General features: G+C 45.9%; 1 protein-coding gene across 1 annotated transcript; it reads right to left on the bottom strand.

Annotated features, from left to right (window-relative positions):
* Positions 1-10122: 10122 nt before the first annotated feature.
* Positions 10123-16510, bottom strand: Slc3a2 (solute carrier family 3 member 2). Its single transcript, XM_055613858.1, has 9 exons — positions 15968-16510; positions 15350-15523; positions 14401-14495; positions 12189-12257; positions 12025-12083; positions 11723-11903; positions 11508-11651; positions 10736-10813; positions 10123-10643 (listed from the first exon to the last, which is right to left on the bottom strand). The coding sequence occupies exons 1-9, from the start codon at positions 16371-16373 to the stop codon at positions 10272-10274; spliced, it is 1578 nt and encodes a 525-aa protein (XP_055469833.1). The 5' UTR covers positions 16374-16510; the 3' UTR covers positions 10123-10271.
* Positions 16511-18303: the final 1793 nt, after the last annotated feature.

Below are 18303 nucleotides of genomic sequence, written 5' to 3'. Positions count from 1 at the left end.
GCTGTTTACAACTGAGTATAACCTCAGTTCTAGGGAGTCTAATGTAACAGGCCTAACACCTTAGCACCACTGACACCATGTTAGAGTCACCATTCTGACATTAGAACCCAACATGAAGGCCCCACCGACTGCCAAAATAGAAACAAAGACCTAATCCACCGAAGACCTACTCCACAGTTCCTGGATTCAGGAAAGTCCCTAAATGTGTTTACTAATCTTGAGTTTTGGCTTCTGTCGTTTAGCTTCTCACTAACTGTTCTTGCTAACAAAAATATGTCAACCAGGATGTGGGTTTTGTGCATAAAAGACAAAGAATGGTAAAGCTTAGAAAAGCATGATTTGGGTAAGTTCCCCATGTGGTCACTAGCCAGCAATACAGACTCTTTATACAGCTTTAAGAATGTCTGTGTAGTCTCTTGTGGAATTACCATGCACCCAGAGTTTTTCAGAGACTAAGATGTGGGGGTACAAGGGGCTTCAGAGTCCCCTAGGCCAATAAACAGGAAGTTCCTAGTAGGTATGTACCCCGAGAAGTTCCAAGGCCCCAGGAGCTTCTCCCAATTCTGTCCCTGTCAACCCAGGAACAATCCCAATGCCTCTGCTCTAAACTGGAAAGTATAGAAAGTTACTTGGATCTACCCCCTCTGGAAGTGAGTGTGTTTATGGTGCCCTCTGCATAGGATGCTTAGGAAAGGCTGCATTCGGCCCTAGTTTGAGTGCCTGGAGATCTGTGTGAGATGTCATCATCAGATCTCCTGGTTTAAGTCTGTGTGGTGGCCACCCTGCCTGTCTTTTTCACTGTGTGTCTGTCTCTCTGTGTGTTTTCTAAATTCTGTTGGCAGGAAGAAAGGGAGCTTCAACAGGAAAGGGAACGAATAGTCCAAAGACTATAAAAGTGTATGTTAAATTATGTTGTCAATGAAGGTTTTGTGGACAAGGACTTACAGTCTCCAACTCTTGCCCAGAAAACTCCAGATCTTCTGTGAAGTACATTGGCCCTCTTTTGGAGTCGGGTGGCCCACTGACAGATCTCTGGACCCCCAGGTAGTTCAAAACACCTGAAATGTGGTGACTGGAGACCCAGGCTACCCCATCACATTTCTCCAGATTGACCAGCGACTTTCTGTGGTGTGAGGCCCACCAACCTAGCTTAAGACATGTGCCCTCTTAGAGATCTGAATCATTTTAGCGAGGCCAGGTTGCCTGGAGAAACTGAAGCCTCTACCTGTTCTCTTAGTCCTACTGGAGAAAACTGACCTTCCCCCTCCATAAGCTCTGCCAGTATGGCCCCTGGTCCAGCAGGAGAAAATAGTTCCCCCAGCTTTGCTGGGGGTAGGGGAGGTAGTCTTTTCTACCTTGAGCCCCCTCTCCCCTCCACCGCCACCAGGGAACTCCTCCTTTTGCTCTGGCTCCCCTCTCTGACTGCTGCATCACTTCTGTCTTAGTCCTTGTCCTGGCTCTGCTTCTGGAACAGCTCTCCTAGCCCTTGTCTCTACTCTGGGAGCGCTTCCTCCAGTCCCAAGAGTGAGAGTGCCACAACACTCTCTCCTTGTCTCTTGAGCAGTTTCTTTTTCTGCACCTTCACTCATCGGGTCCTAGTTCCTATAAGCAATTGGGAAAGGGCCCAGCCTCTCATCCTGGGCCTCCAGCCCTTCACAGCACCACCTAGAAGGACCCTCCCACCGTCTATCTTCTTACCATCTGTGTGCTTACAAATGGAGGCAGACTCTGTCCTCCTCCCCTAAGAAGGAGCTTCCTCTGGTGGGCTCAAGACCTGGAGGTTCATCTCCTTCCCCTTTCATAGTTTGTCTCCTTCTAAACCAGCGATGTGTACAACTGCAGCCTTCCTCTTAGTAAATGGCAGGTCCATTCTCCTCCCTGTTCCAACCAAAAGCCTCAACTCTTCCTTTTTGTTTCCTTTCTTTTTCTTTCATTAATTCTTTTTTTATTCCTCCCTTCCTTCCTCCCTCCCTCCCTCCCTCCCTCCCTCCCTCCTTCCTTCCTTCCTTCCTTCCTTCCTTCCTTCCTTCCTTCCTTCCTTCCTGTCTTCCTTTCTTTCTTTTGTCTCTCATATATCCCCAGCTAGCATGGAACTCACTATGTAGGCCAGCATTGATCTGCCTGCCTTTGCCTCCTGAGTGCTGGGATTAAAGGCAAGCTACCACAGCCCTCTCCCATCTAAAGCTTAGTGACACCACTGTGTGAGTTAGAACAGGATATTGTCTTTTCAGTTCAGTGACAGTACCTCAAGGGCATGACTTAAAGAACAGTCTGTGATGGTTAATAATGGTTGTCAACTTGACTACATATATAATCAAAACCCATATAAACAAAACCCAAGCAGGTGGGCACACCTGTGAAGGATTTTTCCTTGTTTGGATCATATGAGGTGGGAAGACTCACCCTAAATCTGGATCATGTGAGGTCAGAAGACCCACCCTAAATCTAGGCCACATCTTCTGGTGGCAGCCTATGTAAAAAAGAAAAAAGAAAAAAGAAGTGGAAAGTTTGGGGGGTTGTCTGTTTGTCCTCACTCTTGCTGATAAATTCATCTGTCTGCAATGGAGGTATTATTTTGCTGGTATTAGAGAATACTTCTCTAGGATTCCGACGTACACTGAAAACCAGCTGAGACATGCAGCTTCAAGGACCAGACAACTACTGGATTCTTGGACTTTCCAAAAGACAGACATCATTCAACTAGTCAAACCTCAGCACCTAATCCACTCTAATAAACACCCTTTTAATATATATAAATTCATTCTAACTGTTCTGTGCCTCTAGAGAACCCTGATTAACACACCCTCTTTAATCCAGATTCAGAAAGAAAAAAACAGCATGTTCTTTCTCATATGTAGATCCTAGCTTACAATGTTCATAGAGATGTATTTGTGAGAATGAGTATAAGTATAGGCTATGATATTAGAATGGAGACCATAAGAGTGGGGAGAAAGAGGTACTGAGAGACTAGAAAGATGGCTCAGGGAATAAAGGTGCTTTCGGAATAAGCCTAATCACCTGAGTTCAATCCCCAGAACCCACATAAAAATGAAAAAAGACAACTACACAAAGTTGTCCTCTAACTCCATGCTCAAACTGTGGCATGAACCACACACATGTACACATCATGCAGACACACAATAATTTCTTTTTTAAAGAAAAAGAAGGTAGGCATGTTGGCATGGCTTTAATCCCAGCATTTAGGAAGCAGATCTCTGTGAATTTAAGGTCAGCCTGGTCTACGTGATAAATCGAGTTCCAGAACAACCAGGGCTACATTCAAAGACTCTGTCTTCAAACAAGCAAAATGAAAAAGAAAAAAAGCATTGAGGTCTCATGTGACATAAAAACAGAAAGGAGGCCATGGGTCAAAGAGATGAAGGAAAGAATGGGAGGAAAATAGATAGAAACAATTTTATTTGAAAATGCATAATGAAACCTAGTACTATGTATGTTAATTTAAGTTTTTTTACTTATTGCTGATCAGTGGTGGTGCACACCTTTAATCTCAGCACTCTGGAAACAGAGACAGGTGGATCTTTGAGTTTGAGGCCAGCCTGGTCTACAGAGTGAGTTAGAGAGGAGCCATGGCTACACAGAGAAACCCTGTGTCTCAAAACAAAACAAAAATGTTTTTACTTCCTTTACATTTACTCATGGGTGGATGCAATGCACATGCAAAACTGTGTCCATTGAGGTAAAGGAGTCAGCTCTCTCCTTCTACTATGTGGGTGCCAGGGTCGAATCCAGGTCATCAGGAACCTTTACCTACTGAGCCAAATCAGCCATTACTGATTTCATTTTTAAATATATTTACTTAATTGTGTATATGTGTGTCTGTGTGGGGCTGTGTGAATGTATAGGCTGAAGGGGGGCTTTGAGTACCCTCCCCTATCACTCTTCAACTATTCCTTTGAGGCAATGTCTCTCCCTGAACCTGGGGCTCATGCTTTCTTGCCTCATAGGAAACCAACAAGGCCCAGTAATCCTCCTCTCTGCTCTCTCCTTGTAACTGGAGTTACAGGCATGTGCAAGATGCCTGGCTTTTTTCATGGCTGAGTCATCTCTCCAGCCCCTATTTTAAAATGTTTTAAATAACTGCACTTAAAAAATAATAACCCTCTTCATCCTGAGACTCAGGATATACCAGGACCATTCAAGAACACATTGTAAATTCCAGCACCACCCACACCCCACCGAGAGAGACTGTGCCTTTGTGCATTGTGCTTTTGTGCCCAGCCACACACATCTTGGCAATATGTCCCCTGTGGCAGCCTCCCAGGCAGTTCCAGTTAAAAGACAATCGAACTTCCTGCTTCTTGGTGCTTGCTTCCTGCCCATTTCCTGAGTCTAATCCTGCTTTCTTCTGGTATTTCCTGGTAGCTTTCCACTAAGTTCTTTTGGTGCTTAAGACAACCAGGTACACCAACTGATACTATCTAGAAACATGTACAACGAGAAAACTCTACTTTTATATTCTCCCCTGAAGGCTCTGGAAAACATGCCCTGTAGACCACCACTAAATACTCTTGTCACCAATCTGAAGGCCACCTACTCTATCTGACACCAACCTGTCACTTTCTTGCCTTCCTATCACCACTCCTGAGGCTCAGTTTGCTTCTATTCTTTCTTTGTTAGGGTCCCTTCCACCGTTCATCCTGTAAATGTGCTCAACCCTTGGCTCCAGCCTCCCACTTCTGCCTTTCTCATCACTCAGCAATACTTCCTTCACACACCACCTACACCTCAAGGGTTTCTAGCTCTTGCCCTGTACTGAGCTGTACTTTACCCTGCTGGAAACCTCCATCTGTAGGTCCTAGAGAACCTAAACCCAGACCATCACCTTCCTGTCTCTTATTCTCTTGCCTCTCCTAATCAGCTTAATGGCCCAGCTCCCCTTATACCTAGTACCCACACACACACACACACTTAGTCTATCCAAGGCCTAAGGATGCAGCCCAGCAGTAAGGCATTTGCCTAATACACACATGACCCTACATTCAATCCCTAGCACCACAGGTTAATTTATTTTTAATCTTAGGCCAAGGAAATGGCTCAGCAGACAAAGGTGCTTGCTGCCCATCCTGATGACCTGAGTTCAGTCCCTGAAACCCAAATAGTGAAAAGAGAATTGACTCTTGAAAATTACCCTCTGGGGGCTGGAGAGATGGCTCAGAGGTTAAGAACACTGACTGTTCTTCCAAAGGTCCTGAGTTCAATTCCCAGCAACCACATGGTGGTTCACAACCATCTATAATGAGATCTAGTGTGCAGACACACATGCAGGCAGAATGTGGTATAACAAATAAATAAATAAATAAATAAATAAATAAATAAATAAATAAATCTTAAAAAAAAAAAAAAGAAAGAAAGTTAGTTACCCTTTGATCTGTGTAGAACCACCTGCCCCTGGAATGTTGGCATTAAAGGCATGATGAGCCACCTCATGCAGCTCCTTTTTACATGTATTATGCTTACACTCTTTTTTTTAAAGACTTATTTATCATGCACAGTGTTCTGCCTTCATGTACACCTACATGCCAAAGGAGGGCCCCAGATCTCATTACAGATGGTTGAAAGCCACCACATGGTTTCTGGGAAATGAACTCAGGATCCCTGTCGAACAGCCAGCGCTTTCAACCAGAGCCGTATCTCCAGCCCAATGCTTGGTTTTCCCATTTGGCCTCCCAGACAAGCACTAACCAGGCCACACCCCGCTTAGCTTTCAAGATGATTGCACCATCAGGGTCCAGAGCTTGCAGATTTCAGTGGGATCTCCAAGAGTTCCCACTTGTTTTCTCACTACACAGAGGTCTGGAGGCAGAGTGTCACCAGGACCCTGACAAACTCAGTTTCTGAGGCTTCCCTGTATCATTGTAGTAGTAAGGAGCAGAACTAGGTCTCATTTTGTTTTGCCTCATATGCATTGTCAACATTTAAGATCTTGGTCTTTCCTTCTTGCCTTTGTACAGGGCCAAGAGAGACACACTGGCTACCTTAACAACCTTAAAGCAGACTCCAGAAATATCACCTACAGCATGACCTTTTTGACCAAATCCAGCAACCAGAACTTCCTCATTTTCCTCAATGAAGTTCAAGCAGCCGTCACTGAGCACGAATGCTATGATCTTCTAGCCGTTTTCGATCATCTGCACCCTGACACACTTCCAGATAAGCAGAATTTGGCTGTTTGGCTTCAACCCCTACTTTTTCCAGCACAATTCCCTTTGCATGAGAGGTACCTCCAAAGGGACTGGCCTTCGGGGCTGTGCCCAAGGGGACTTTCTTGTATTGTTTATCATGCCACTTCTGATGACTGCAGTACGGGGACCACGACACTTGCCCATCTTGCCGATGCCACAGGCCCAAGAAAAAGAACTATATCTATTATTTATTATTTAAATTTATTATTATTTTGTTATGTGTATGATGTTTTGATGGCATGTATTTCTGCCCCTGGAAGTCAGAAGATGCACTGGATCTCCTGGAACTGGAGTTACAGATGATTGTGAGCTGCCATGTAGGTGCTGGGAATTAAACTCAGGTTCTCTAGAATAGTAGCTAGTGCCCTTAACCGATGAGCCAAAGAACATAAACTTTTAAGATTTATTTACTTTTATTATGTGCATGACTGTTTTACCTACACTTATGCATTGTGCACTGCAAGTGTGCCTGGTGCCTACAGAGGTCAGAAGAAAGCATTGGATCATCTGAACCTGGAGCTACCGATAAACCACCATTTGGCCACTAGTAACTGAACCCAAGTCCTCTGCAAGAGCAGAAAGTGCTCTTACTTGCTAATACATCTCTCCAGCCCATAAAGTATATACAATAAAAACAAACTTTTAAAATAAGTAGAAAATCCACAGTAAACAGCCACAGCACATGCCATAGTACCCCACTGTAACTGAGTCAGTCAAGAGAACCATGAGGCGAGGCTTGGTGGTTCCACTTAGGAAGAAGCAGCAGAAGGATCTCTGTGAGTTCCAGGCCAGCCAGAACTACATAGTGCAAGCTTATTAAACAAAACAAACTAGGCAGCAAAGAAGAGGGAAAAGGGAAGATCAGGAGAACCCTGGGAAAGTAAACAGAGGGAAGGGGTGGGAGCCTCAAGGAAGAGGTCAAGAATAGACAAAGCTAGGGGGTAAGGGGTGCTGGGAGGAAGGGTGGTATGTCTTTTTTTTTTCCCCCAAGATTTATTTATTATGTATACAGTGTTCTACCTACAAACACATGCAGGTCAGAAGAGGGCACCAGATCTCCTTATAGATGGTTGGGAGCCACCATGTGGTTGCTGGGAATTGAACTCACGACCCCTGGAAGAGCAGATAGTGCTCTTAACTTCTGAGCCATCTCCCCAGTCCAAGGGTAGTATGTCTTAAGAGCAGGAGTCAATGTGGACTTCTCTCAAAGGCCTCAGGCAAGGAGAAGATGAAAAAAACAAGAGCTGGGTCTTAAATTAGTTAAGGATTTTGTTTTGTTTTTTGTTTGTTTGGTTGGTTGGTTTTTTTGAGACAGGGTTTCTCAATGTAACAAGAGCCCTGGCTGTCATGGACTCACTTTGTAGACCAATCTCAAACCCACAGAGATCCAACTGCTTCTGTCTCCAGAGTGCTGGGTTTAAAGGTGTGCACCACTACGACACCCGTAGATTTAACACCCGGCTGGTTAAAGCTTTTAATATCTTGGATCTGTCCTCTACAGGAGAATACCTTCAGAGGCTCAGCCCCCCCCCCACACACACACACACATCAAGCTTCAGCCCATTGTAGAGGTTGCCTGCACATAAGGTCCAGCATGTTCTTTTCTCCAAGGTTAGAAGAGTCAAAATATCCACCATGTTCTTGTTCCTCAGGTTGTGAAGGTTGAAGTTAACACCAAGGCCCATGGAGACCATCTAAAAAAATCACTGGCTGATAAAACAATAAATCCTATGGAGTGACCTGCAAATCAATGCAAGAAGCAACCTTCTGCCTTGCCTCCTCCATCATCACCCTAGTAGGTCTCCTTGGCTCGTCCCAAGCCAGCTTCACCTGCCTCCCTGCTCTTCTGCTAATCACACAATCAAGGTTGTTAAACAAGTCAGTGGGGGCTGGAGAGATGGTGAAGAGCACCCTCTGTCCTTCCAGAGGTCCTAAGTTCAATTCCCAGCAACCACATGGTGGCTCACAATATTGGGATCTGATGCCCTCTTTTGGCTTGCAGGTGGTCTGCAGAAAGAGCATTCATATATGTAAAATAAATAATAATAATAATAAAAAAAAGGTCAGAAGTCACTGCTCTAGGCCCTCCAACTCCTATTCCACTCCCTTAGACCCTATGTTCAGTTCCAAATGACTCTTCCCCACAAGTCTGGCCTTTGTCCTCAGCTTCAAGGTAAGTAATTTCTAGGTCCCTAGAATGTCCCTTCTCAGTTGTCTTTGTGGCTATCATGAAACCTCTTAAGGAAATGGATGCTAAAGTATTTGTCCAGAGCCTCAGGAGTTGCTGGAGACTGAAGGCAAGTTGATACATGAGGTTCAGCACTCAGAAGCGGAAGCAGGATTGCCAAGTTTGAAGACAGCCTGGACTACATTGCTAGATACTACCTCAAAACAAACAAACCAGAAACAAGTCTGGCAGACTGAGGCATGCCTGTAATTCTACAGGTAGAGACAGGAAGATCAGTTCATCATTCTTGGCTCCACTGAAATTGAGACAATACAACTCTAGTCACCTAAGGCTCAAGTGAGCTTCCTGCTTCCTTGTGACTTATGGCAAGGTGGTGTTGAATCCTGGGAGATGATAAGGGAAACCTTCCCACATCCCAGGCTCTGCCCATGCCCCTCTCCCTTTATCTCGTTGTCTACCCTTTTGCTAGTAAGACAATTCTGTGACTCATCCTAGCACATAGTGCTCCTAAGGGAGCTCATTAAACAGTGGTTTGGAGCTGGCACAGAGGCGCACACCGACATTCCCAGCAGAGGCAGATCTGTTTGAGGCCAGCCTTGTCTACAAAGCTGGCCTCAAACTCACAGAGATCCAGTATAGCCAAGGCTACACAGAGAAACTCTGCCTCAAAAAACAAACAAGGCTCTTGGAAAAGGGCAGTCCCACGGCCCGTGCAGTCTACCAAACCTCACATCCTCTGTGACTGCTTTATGAAGCCCTTTGTGATCTGCTCACCGAATAACCTTCATTTTTCACTCATTTACTCCTTCATGAGTACCAATCATTCTTCCATTCATATAACCACAAACTTCTCCAGACCTACCAGATATGTCAAACTTCTGACAGTGTAACCTGTTTGACTTTGTACCAGGCCACATGCATGGGTTAGTTCAAATCCTTGGTGTGACCTCCTCCAACCCCAACCCTCCTACTCCCAAAAGCATCTTTCCAGTTTTATTTGTGTGCTTTCCCTGAACCTGATGCCTGCAAAACCAGAAGTGGATATTGATCCCCTGGAATGGGGATAAATGATGGTTGAGCTACCATACAGGTACTGGGAACTATACTTGGGTCCTCTACAAAAGTATCTGGTACTCTTACACTCCATCTCTCTATCCCAACTTTTTCCTTCTTGATTATCCATATCCATCGCACGAAAATGTTTATTCCTTATTTCTTTATCTCCACACAAGAGACTACATGGAAGCACAGGTTTTGTCTAACTGGCTTTTTTCAGGAGTGGGGGTATGGCGCTAGGGATCAGTGTCCTGTGCATACCAGGGCCTCACCACCGACTGAAAGGGCTTTTCTTCTCTGCTGGAAGCCCCACAGGCCCTGTGTGCATTCTTCAAGCTATCCCACCCCCTTTTTTTTTTTTCTTGAAGAGACAAATGGCAGAGAGAGAGAAAGAGAGAGAGAGAGAGAACGAGAACTGACCACCAGGGATGGACACCTGTGCTAAGACAGATAAGGAAAAGCTGGAAATAACCAAGTCCCTAGAATGAGGTGTGGCTCCTGCTCCAGCCCTGACACCTCCTTGCTGTTAACCTTGTAAGGGCCCTTTTCTAGCCTTGGTCCCTAAATTATTAATAGCTGGAACAGCTGTATAGAACTAGCTGAGACTATTGGGGGCGGGGTAGGCCAAGAGAGGAAGAGAAATCCTATAATGAAGGATGAAGGGAAGACAGAATCTCATGAAGCAGGGGTGATTTTTATTTGAAGACAAAAACACCCAGTGTGAGAATTTGTATGTAATCTGCAAAAGTTAAAAAGAAAAAAAAAAAAAAAAAAAACAGAATTCAAATGGCCTGGGGAAAGGAGAAGGGGTCTGGACAGGTAGATCAGGCCACGTAAGGGAACTGTAACAGCAAGCCCTCATGAGGATTCAGGCTCAGGTTTTCCAGGTTCAGGGAGGCATCCTCCTCATGGCTTAGCCGGGCACTGTTGGTACTGAGAAACAGGTCAGCGCTGACTGGCAGGTTCATGCCATCAGGGAGGCTGGAGGACCCTAGCCTGGCTGACACGGCCACATCCTGAAAGTTGAGCACCACCAGGTAGCGCTCATTCTGGTCCCAGTGGCGGATGTAGGCGAAGAGGCCAGATGAGGAGGTCAGTGCATGGAAGTCTCCGTGTAACAGAGAGCGTTCCTTACCCCGAAGGTCACTCAGCCGCCGAAATTGGGTAAGGAGGGAGCCAGAGTCTTCATCCTGTCCCTGAAAATAGACATACACAGAAGGAAAGGAGGGGGTCTTTAGGCATCCGTAAGCCACCTGTCCACCATGAGGGTCAGGCTTAAACTGCTTACCTTCACTGTCATGTTGGAGCTTACAGGGCTGTGGGAGATGCTGGTCTCATCCCATGGCATGAATGGGGCCTCCACAGGCTAACAAACAGAGAGTATGGGACTTTAAAAGAGGGTGGATCTATTCTCCTTCTTCTCATTCTCGATATTTCCATTTCATCATTTTGTGCTGTTTTCTGCTGGTAGATGCCTTTGTGATAGCACCCTATCATGGCACCCAGTGCCTTGTTTGTCTGGACTGTCACTAAGCTACCAGTTCCCAGAGGGCTCAAATGGATGCAAAGTACCACTGTCCAATAAACGAATGTTGGCACCATTCTGAACATCTTACCAGACACCAGGCAATACCTTTGAAAATAGGTCTAGTGAGATGGTTCAATGGGTAAAAGCACTTTATATGCAAGCCTGACAACCTGAGTTTGGTCCCCAGAACCCACAGAAAGGCTGAAGGCAAGAACTTACTCCACAAAACTGTACTGATCCCTGTGTATGAACCTACATTTCCCCTCTCCCCCCACACATGTTGAGTTCCATTCCAGGAGAACAGATTACATGGTGTCTGAGGCCAGCCCAGGCTATACAATGAGTATGACAACAGGAAAACCCTGTTTAAAAGATATATACTTGCAACATAACCCACAGGATGACTGACAAGAAATCTAACAAAGTTCTACCTTAAGGCTGTTGTCTCTTGGCTGTCATCCACAGATGCCATTATGTGATACATAAAACAATACTATTTCCCACACTGTGCTGGGCAGAAGACAAGGGGTACCTGTCCAGGAAGGGCAGCTGCCTGCAGGCCAATCTCATCCCCATAGCTGAAAACAGGGGTCCCTGGCAGAGTAAAGAGCAGCAGCTGATAGAGTCGGAGAAGTTGAGCTGGTACAAAGGTCGTCATGAGTCCTGCCTGAGACACCTAAAGGAAGATATGCCTGTTGAGTACCTCCCACCCTAAAACCACCTTCCCTACAATAGCATGGTACTTACACTCCAACTGCACCAGTGACTGCCAGTGGCATTCAAATATCTAGTGACTAAGAATTCTGTATCCTCCCCAGTGAAACTGGAATTTGACAGGTATGAGCTAATCAACAGCAAGTCGTTGGTGGATTCAAGTATGCTCAAAATTTGCTGCAGGTCAGAGGACTCAGTCCCTGCAATCAAAAGCCTGCACAAAACAAGGACACAAGTGTCATTAGCAAACGGCAGGAGGTAAACTCCCCTCTTGGCTTTGAACTCCAAGGGGCTCTCATAACGGGCTCAGCCAGGCAGGGGTGTCAGGCACCTACCTATCCTCACTGAAGTTCTTGGTGATATTCTGCCATTCTGCCAAGTACAAGGATGAATCCTAGTAGGAAAAAAGCAGAATCAGAACAGAGAACATTACCTAGCCCTGGCTGAGACCCACTCTTCTCACCAAAACTTTGCCTCTCAATGCAGAAAGGACACTCACCTTCAGCTTTTCCACATCCCGAACTTGGAACCCATCTACACCATCCTGCAACCAAGAGCTCAGAGCTTCCTACAGGGGACAAAACAACAAAGGAAAAATCAATACACAAGCAAGCCCTTACCTACATCAAATTTCCCTCGACCCGTAGAAAACAGGGGTTTATTCTCAGTTTATTTTTTTAAGATTTATTTATTACATATATAGTGTTTTGTCTGCACAGAAGAGGGCACCAGATCTCACTATAGATGGTTGTGAGCCACCATGTGGTTGCTGGGAATTGAACTCAGGACCTCTGGAAGAAATTAACCCCTGAGCCATCTCTCCAGCCCCACTCTCCCAATTTCAAAGGTTAGCCCTTGGTTCCTCATCAATGCTTTGGTTATGCAATAGCATTTTTCTATGCTCTACTCTTGCCTTTGACAAATCACACAGCTTCATTTTTAACAACTATAGAAATGACACAAGAGAAAATTTGCATGCATAGCTCTAACATTTAACACTTAGTATATGGAATAAAAATATCTTCAAGTTAGAGACAAAGAAACAGGCTCAGAGAAGCAAGACATGGCTAAGATCATAATTGAGAACAGCAGAGATAGCACCTACCATACCAGTCAAAACCCTAAGGCAAATGTACTTGCTCCTTTCCTACTTTCCTGAGGCCTGCAGAGCCTGTGTTCTCCCACAAGAGCTGGTGGGAGCAACGCCAAGAACGAGAAAGTTTGAAATTCAAAACACAGCCTGAGGGATGTTAAGACATTTGAAAATAGGCCAGCTCTGCAGAACAGGCCCAGGCCTGAAGGTTTAAGCCCTGGCTTCAACTGGCACTCAGCACAGAACCCCACCCCCACTCCCTCTTTCTTCCCCTCTCATCTGCACTACTCCTTCATCTGAGGCTACCACCTGAAAACAGTACCAGTTACTTTTCTTTTTGACTGAAGACCAACTCATTACATAACTGAGACTGTGCTTTAACTTCTGATCCTCCTGCCTCCAACTCTCAAGTGCTAATATTACAGGCTTTCTCTAGTACTTTGAACTTCCTTATCATTAACTTTTAGCAGATTTCCTGAGTATAGGATCCCAGCACTTGGGAGACAAGAGGATTAAGAGCTCAAGGTCATCCAAGGCAACAAAGTTATAGAACACAAATCTCCCAGTAACTAACAAAAGCCAAACTTGCAAGAGCCTGGATGATTATGGGAGTCCTACCCACATGCTGATAATCCAAAATATGACTCCCTCAGAATCACAGCTGACAGTAAAGTGTCAGCATCTGCTTCTAGTTTGTCATGTCCATCCTGGACCTGCCAGTGTCCTAACACATAGACATCAAAAGCTAGGATGACGTTAGAAGATTTACCCTGGCCTGGTGGCTGCAGAGTTTGAGCCACTACCTCAAGGAAAGGCAGATTACTGAAGACTCCTTGAGACTGCAAGTCTGGAAAAGATGCAGTGACTGTGTTTCAATTTCCTCATTAACAGATTAGCAATAACAGGCATTTTGTGAGTTTACAGAAGAAATTAGATACAAGCTATAAAATACTTGGGATAGGGGGCTACAAAGATAGCTCAGTGGTTAAAGAGTGCTTGCTGCTCTTGCAGAGAACCCAGGTTCAGTTCTCAGCATCCATACAGCAGCTCACAACTCTGTAACTTCAGTGCCAGGGGAATCTAACACCCTCTTCTTGCTTCCTGGGATATCAGACATGCACATGGAGAATATACATACACATGTGAGCAAACACTCATATACATGAAAACAAATAAATCTTTAAAAAAAACTCATACTGGAGTTAAACTTTTTTCTTAAATAATAAAATACTTGACAAAATAAAATCCCAGGAACATCATAGTAAGACCCTAGTGCTTATAATTTCAAACTGGGCTCCATTCCAAACATATCAAACAGAAACCGGGAAGCCAGTCAGGTCAAGATTCCCACAGAGAAAGAAAAGACTTCCTGTCACAAAAAGAAAAATTAAAACTTCCAGACTGACATCTGAGAAATTCCCTTCCTGGCACAGCCTTGCTTCTAGAGTAAACGAAACACAAAAAAGAGCAGTCAGAAAAGAAATAGCTAGAAACACTGTGCACCATGGGATGGGAGGAGGGATTCCTACTTGTGAGAACCATGCTACGTGCACAGAGGATTGCTGTGAATGAATCCAAATAGCCCCAGCATCTATATGCCACCAGCCATAAAACTCACCTTCATTTTGGTGGCTACAATGTCAGCCTGAGCAGGGAGGAACCATGTATTCTGGCCCCGGTAGTTGGGAGTAAGGTCCAAAATGATGTGAATGCCTAGAACAAAAAAACCAGTTGAGAGAAATTCTTTGGGGTAATAAAAGGACAGAAGGAACTTGAACACAAGGCTGTATGTACACTATGAAGGGTTTGTACAAATGCTTAGACCTGAATGAACCCCACCAAACCCTTCAATTTGTTTTATAGTGGAGCAAGTAAGTTTGAGCAACAGAGCCCTGGGTTTCCCCTCCACAGGGTAACGTCTTTCAACATGTTTCCATACTGAGGTTTTGGTTTGTCCCCCTGCCCTCCATCTTGAGACAGGGTTTTATGTAGATGCAGGCTGGCTGGCTGAGGATAAATAGCCTCCTACATCTACCTCCCAAGTGTTGGGATTATAGGTACATACTTCTACATCTGTTTTATGTTGTGAAGGGCAATCAAACTCAGGGCTTCATGGATAATAGGCAAGCATTCTTACCAACTGAGCTACATTCACAGCCCTCTATATTGACTTTTAAAACAGTATTGGAATCCCTTGCACATGAAGGATCCACTTCGTAAATTTAAAAGCCATTGATTTTAGCCAGCCATGGTGGCACACTTCTAGCACTCAGGATCAGCGACTTTGTAAACTTGCATCCAGCCTGATCTATGTGGTAAGGCACAGGCCCACCAATCCAAGCTACATGATAAGTGCCTACTTCAAAACCAAAACCAAAATAAATGAAAATTACTCAGCTAACTAGAGAACATTTGAACCACACTGCTTAATGTGAATCATAACATCCTATCTCCCCTGCGTCTGTCCTGTAAAAGCTCTGAGCCAGCTAGGAATAAACCAAACAAAAACCCTATCCGGCTTCTTAGCCAGAATAACAAACCCCTTCTGCTTTCTTAGAAAGACCTACTCTTTTTCTTGGCACATTGTAGAAGGTCTTTAAAATTTTCCTGAGAGCCTAACGTGGGGTCAATCTGTTTCAAGTCGGTTCCATTGATTTCATCCTTCTGGTTCTTGTGAATTGGGCCCAACACTAGGCCCTTCACCTTCAGGGTGCTCAAGTACTCCAGATGCTTCTTCAGACCTATGAGGAGGACAGGGATGGGTTAACCAGTGGGGCATGAAAACCCCCCGGCCTCCACATTCTCTCCAACACTTTCCGACTCCCTATGGAGGGGGTTGAATCACGAGACAAAGTAGCTGAGGCAAAGGAGCTGACGCAAGGAGCCTCGCACATTACTTCAGAAACTGGTTTGGACTGGCTCAGGGGCCGCGTGGTTGGGGGTGGGAGGTGTTTGAATGTGCTGAGTCAGCCACCCTTTGGAAGAAGTAGGGGTCAGGTTAGCTTTTTCTTTAAAGAAAGGAGGGATTTTTTTTTTTTCTTTTTTTTGCCAAAGAATGGTCCCGGAAACAGGGTGCAGTGGAGAACCATCTGAGTTCTAGAGAGGGCGAGAAGGGAGGAAAGCAGCAGATGGCTCGAAAAGGAGGGAGCACAAGGGGAAAACGATGAGGTGTGCACCCCACTCACCAACTATCCCTCCGGCTTCCGGGCCTAGGAAGGCCTGAATGTCGCCGACGCGGTAGAGGGCGCCCTCGTGCCACCACCTCTGTACCGGGAGCTCACGGCAGCGCGGCGCCCGAACGATGATTACCACGGCTCCCGCCAGCATGCCAAGCCAGCCGAGCCAGAAGAGCAGCAGCAGCGCCCAGCGGGTACGCACCCAGGCCGGGCTGCCCGCTACCTTCAACAGCTCCTCCTTGGACAAGCCCGTGAACTTGGCCCCAGCCTCCCCCTCGTCTTCGGCCACCTTGATCTTCACCAGACCGTTCTTCTCCCCAGCCGCCGCCCCATCCGCTGCATTCATAGGCTGCTTCTCCGGTTCTATCTCGTTCAGCTCCACCTCTTTCATGTCCACTTCGGTGTCCTGGCTCATGGTGCCTGTAGAACGGGTGACACGACACGGCCTATGTTAGTTGGGCGGCTCGAATCGTGCCTGGACCTCCCAGCTCAAGTAGGTGTCCCGCGGTTGTGAGACTAGCTTAGCTTCCGTAACAGCTTCTGCCGCCTGGCGGGCGTGGCGGCGGAAAATGACCCAAGGGCTCCGCCCCGGCCCGCCCCTTAAAGGGATGCAGAGCCAGAGTCTGGGAAACTGAGAATGTAGGCAGGCACCCTATGCATAACAACTCCAATTTGTCCTGACCAGGTTCCAAAGCCCCTCCTCTGATCTTCCGGCCCCACTCCCCGGGAGGCCTAAATTCTCTCTGCAAAATGGCACCAGCTTCCTTCTCATCATCATCCCTTCGCCCCAGGCAGGGCTCAAGCTAACACCTGATCTTCCCAACTTAAGACCCTGGCACTACATCCCACTTCTGCTTTCTTCACTCTAGTTCTTATCTTCTCAGAGTCAGGTCCTGATTTCCCCTTGGGGCTTACACTCACTCACTTTTCAAGACTCCTTAAATTTAATTCCTCAGGTAGCAACTATTAACTGACTACCCACTCCAACCCTTTGTTTCATTAATTGCAAAGAATTAACTCTAAACCATTCTTCTCCTTGATTTAAATTTAATCTGGGAGAGAACTGGAGAGTGGAAGTGGACCCTGCCATTCTCATCCTACTCTAGTTACTAGTAAGGGAATGTTGGCCCACTGGGAATCACACATCCAGAAGAGACTGTACGGGGCTGTAATACACATTTCAAAGGCATTGAGGTATCTACCCCTTCAATGTACAAGATGTTCTCACTCAGTAAGAACTCGGTAACACCTTGCAGTAACTCTCAAACCCTCCAGTGTGCCAGGCTTCCTATATCACTTGACTATGCTAGGCCCTAGAGGCAGCTTTGAAAGTTCAAATCCTCCCTACCCCCCACCCCACCCCAGAGGTCCTTGGCAAGAGGAAGGTAAATGAGGCAGACTGGGTTCACAGCAGGGACAACTGGATATCAACTCTAGGAGTGCCAACACTCAGGAACTTCGTGTTCTTTACCACAGCCAATTGGGTTATTTTCAGAGAGAAGCTGAAGGAAACAACAGGCCTTTCTCTCTTTCCCACCTAGGCTGGCAGCCAAGATTGCTATGTATTTGAAAGAAAGCAGAAACCAAGGTCTGAGAGAAAGGGGTATGAAAAGTCTCATCACCTGCCAAAGATCCTCTCCAGCCTCACTAGAGAAAAGCCTATACACTAGTTCGTAGGAAGAGGCAATGTGGGTAGAACTTAAAATTCGTGCCAGTGCTCACAGATGATAAGAGGCCTACCTTGCCCTGGGCATGCCAGATAAGAAAGGTTCAGGACAGACTTTGTACCCAGCATGAAAGCCTAAGGTTTGTGGACTATGCCAGCAGAAGCGCTCCTTGAGGTGGTTCAATGAAATACTCCCTAGAAACAGTATTTCCAGCCAATCAGATGGCTCATGAGAGTAAGCCAACAAGATGTTCACCTGCTAAAGGTGCTTGCCCACCAAGCCTGACAATCTGAGTTCAACCCACATGGTGAAAAGAGAACTGGCTCCCAAAAGTTGTCCTCTGACCTCCATGTGTTCACAGTCCCCCACAAAATAAATACAAATTTAAAGTAACATACTCTCTCCCAGCCTCACAGTTCTGGGTGGCAAAAATTAATTCCAAAGTGTCTTGGAGAAGTGAAGCCTCCTCATTCTTCCCACCCAGCACGCCTTCCCAATCACCACTGCCCAGACACAGCAGCTTTCCAGCACCTTCCAATCTCACAACACATGCCTATTTCCAGTCTATGCCTCTGTACATGCTCTTGCTCTGCTGTTTGGCTGCTCCTGGGCTACTCTTCCTCATTCAAACTATAACTCAAGTGACAGCATTTCGACTCCCTAGAGTAGATTGTTTTC

Source organism: Psammomys obesus, unplaced genomic scaffold (genome assembly GCF_907164565.1).
Source record: "Psammomys obesus unplaced genomic scaffold, mPsaObe1.curated_primary_1811, whole genome shotgun sequence".
Lineage (NCBI taxonomy): Eukaryota > Metazoa > Chordata > Mammalia > Rodentia > Muridae > Psammomys > Psammomys obesus.
The sequence above is the reverse complement of the archived record's forward strand: the minus strand, read 5'-3'. Positions and strand labels throughout refer to the sequence as shown.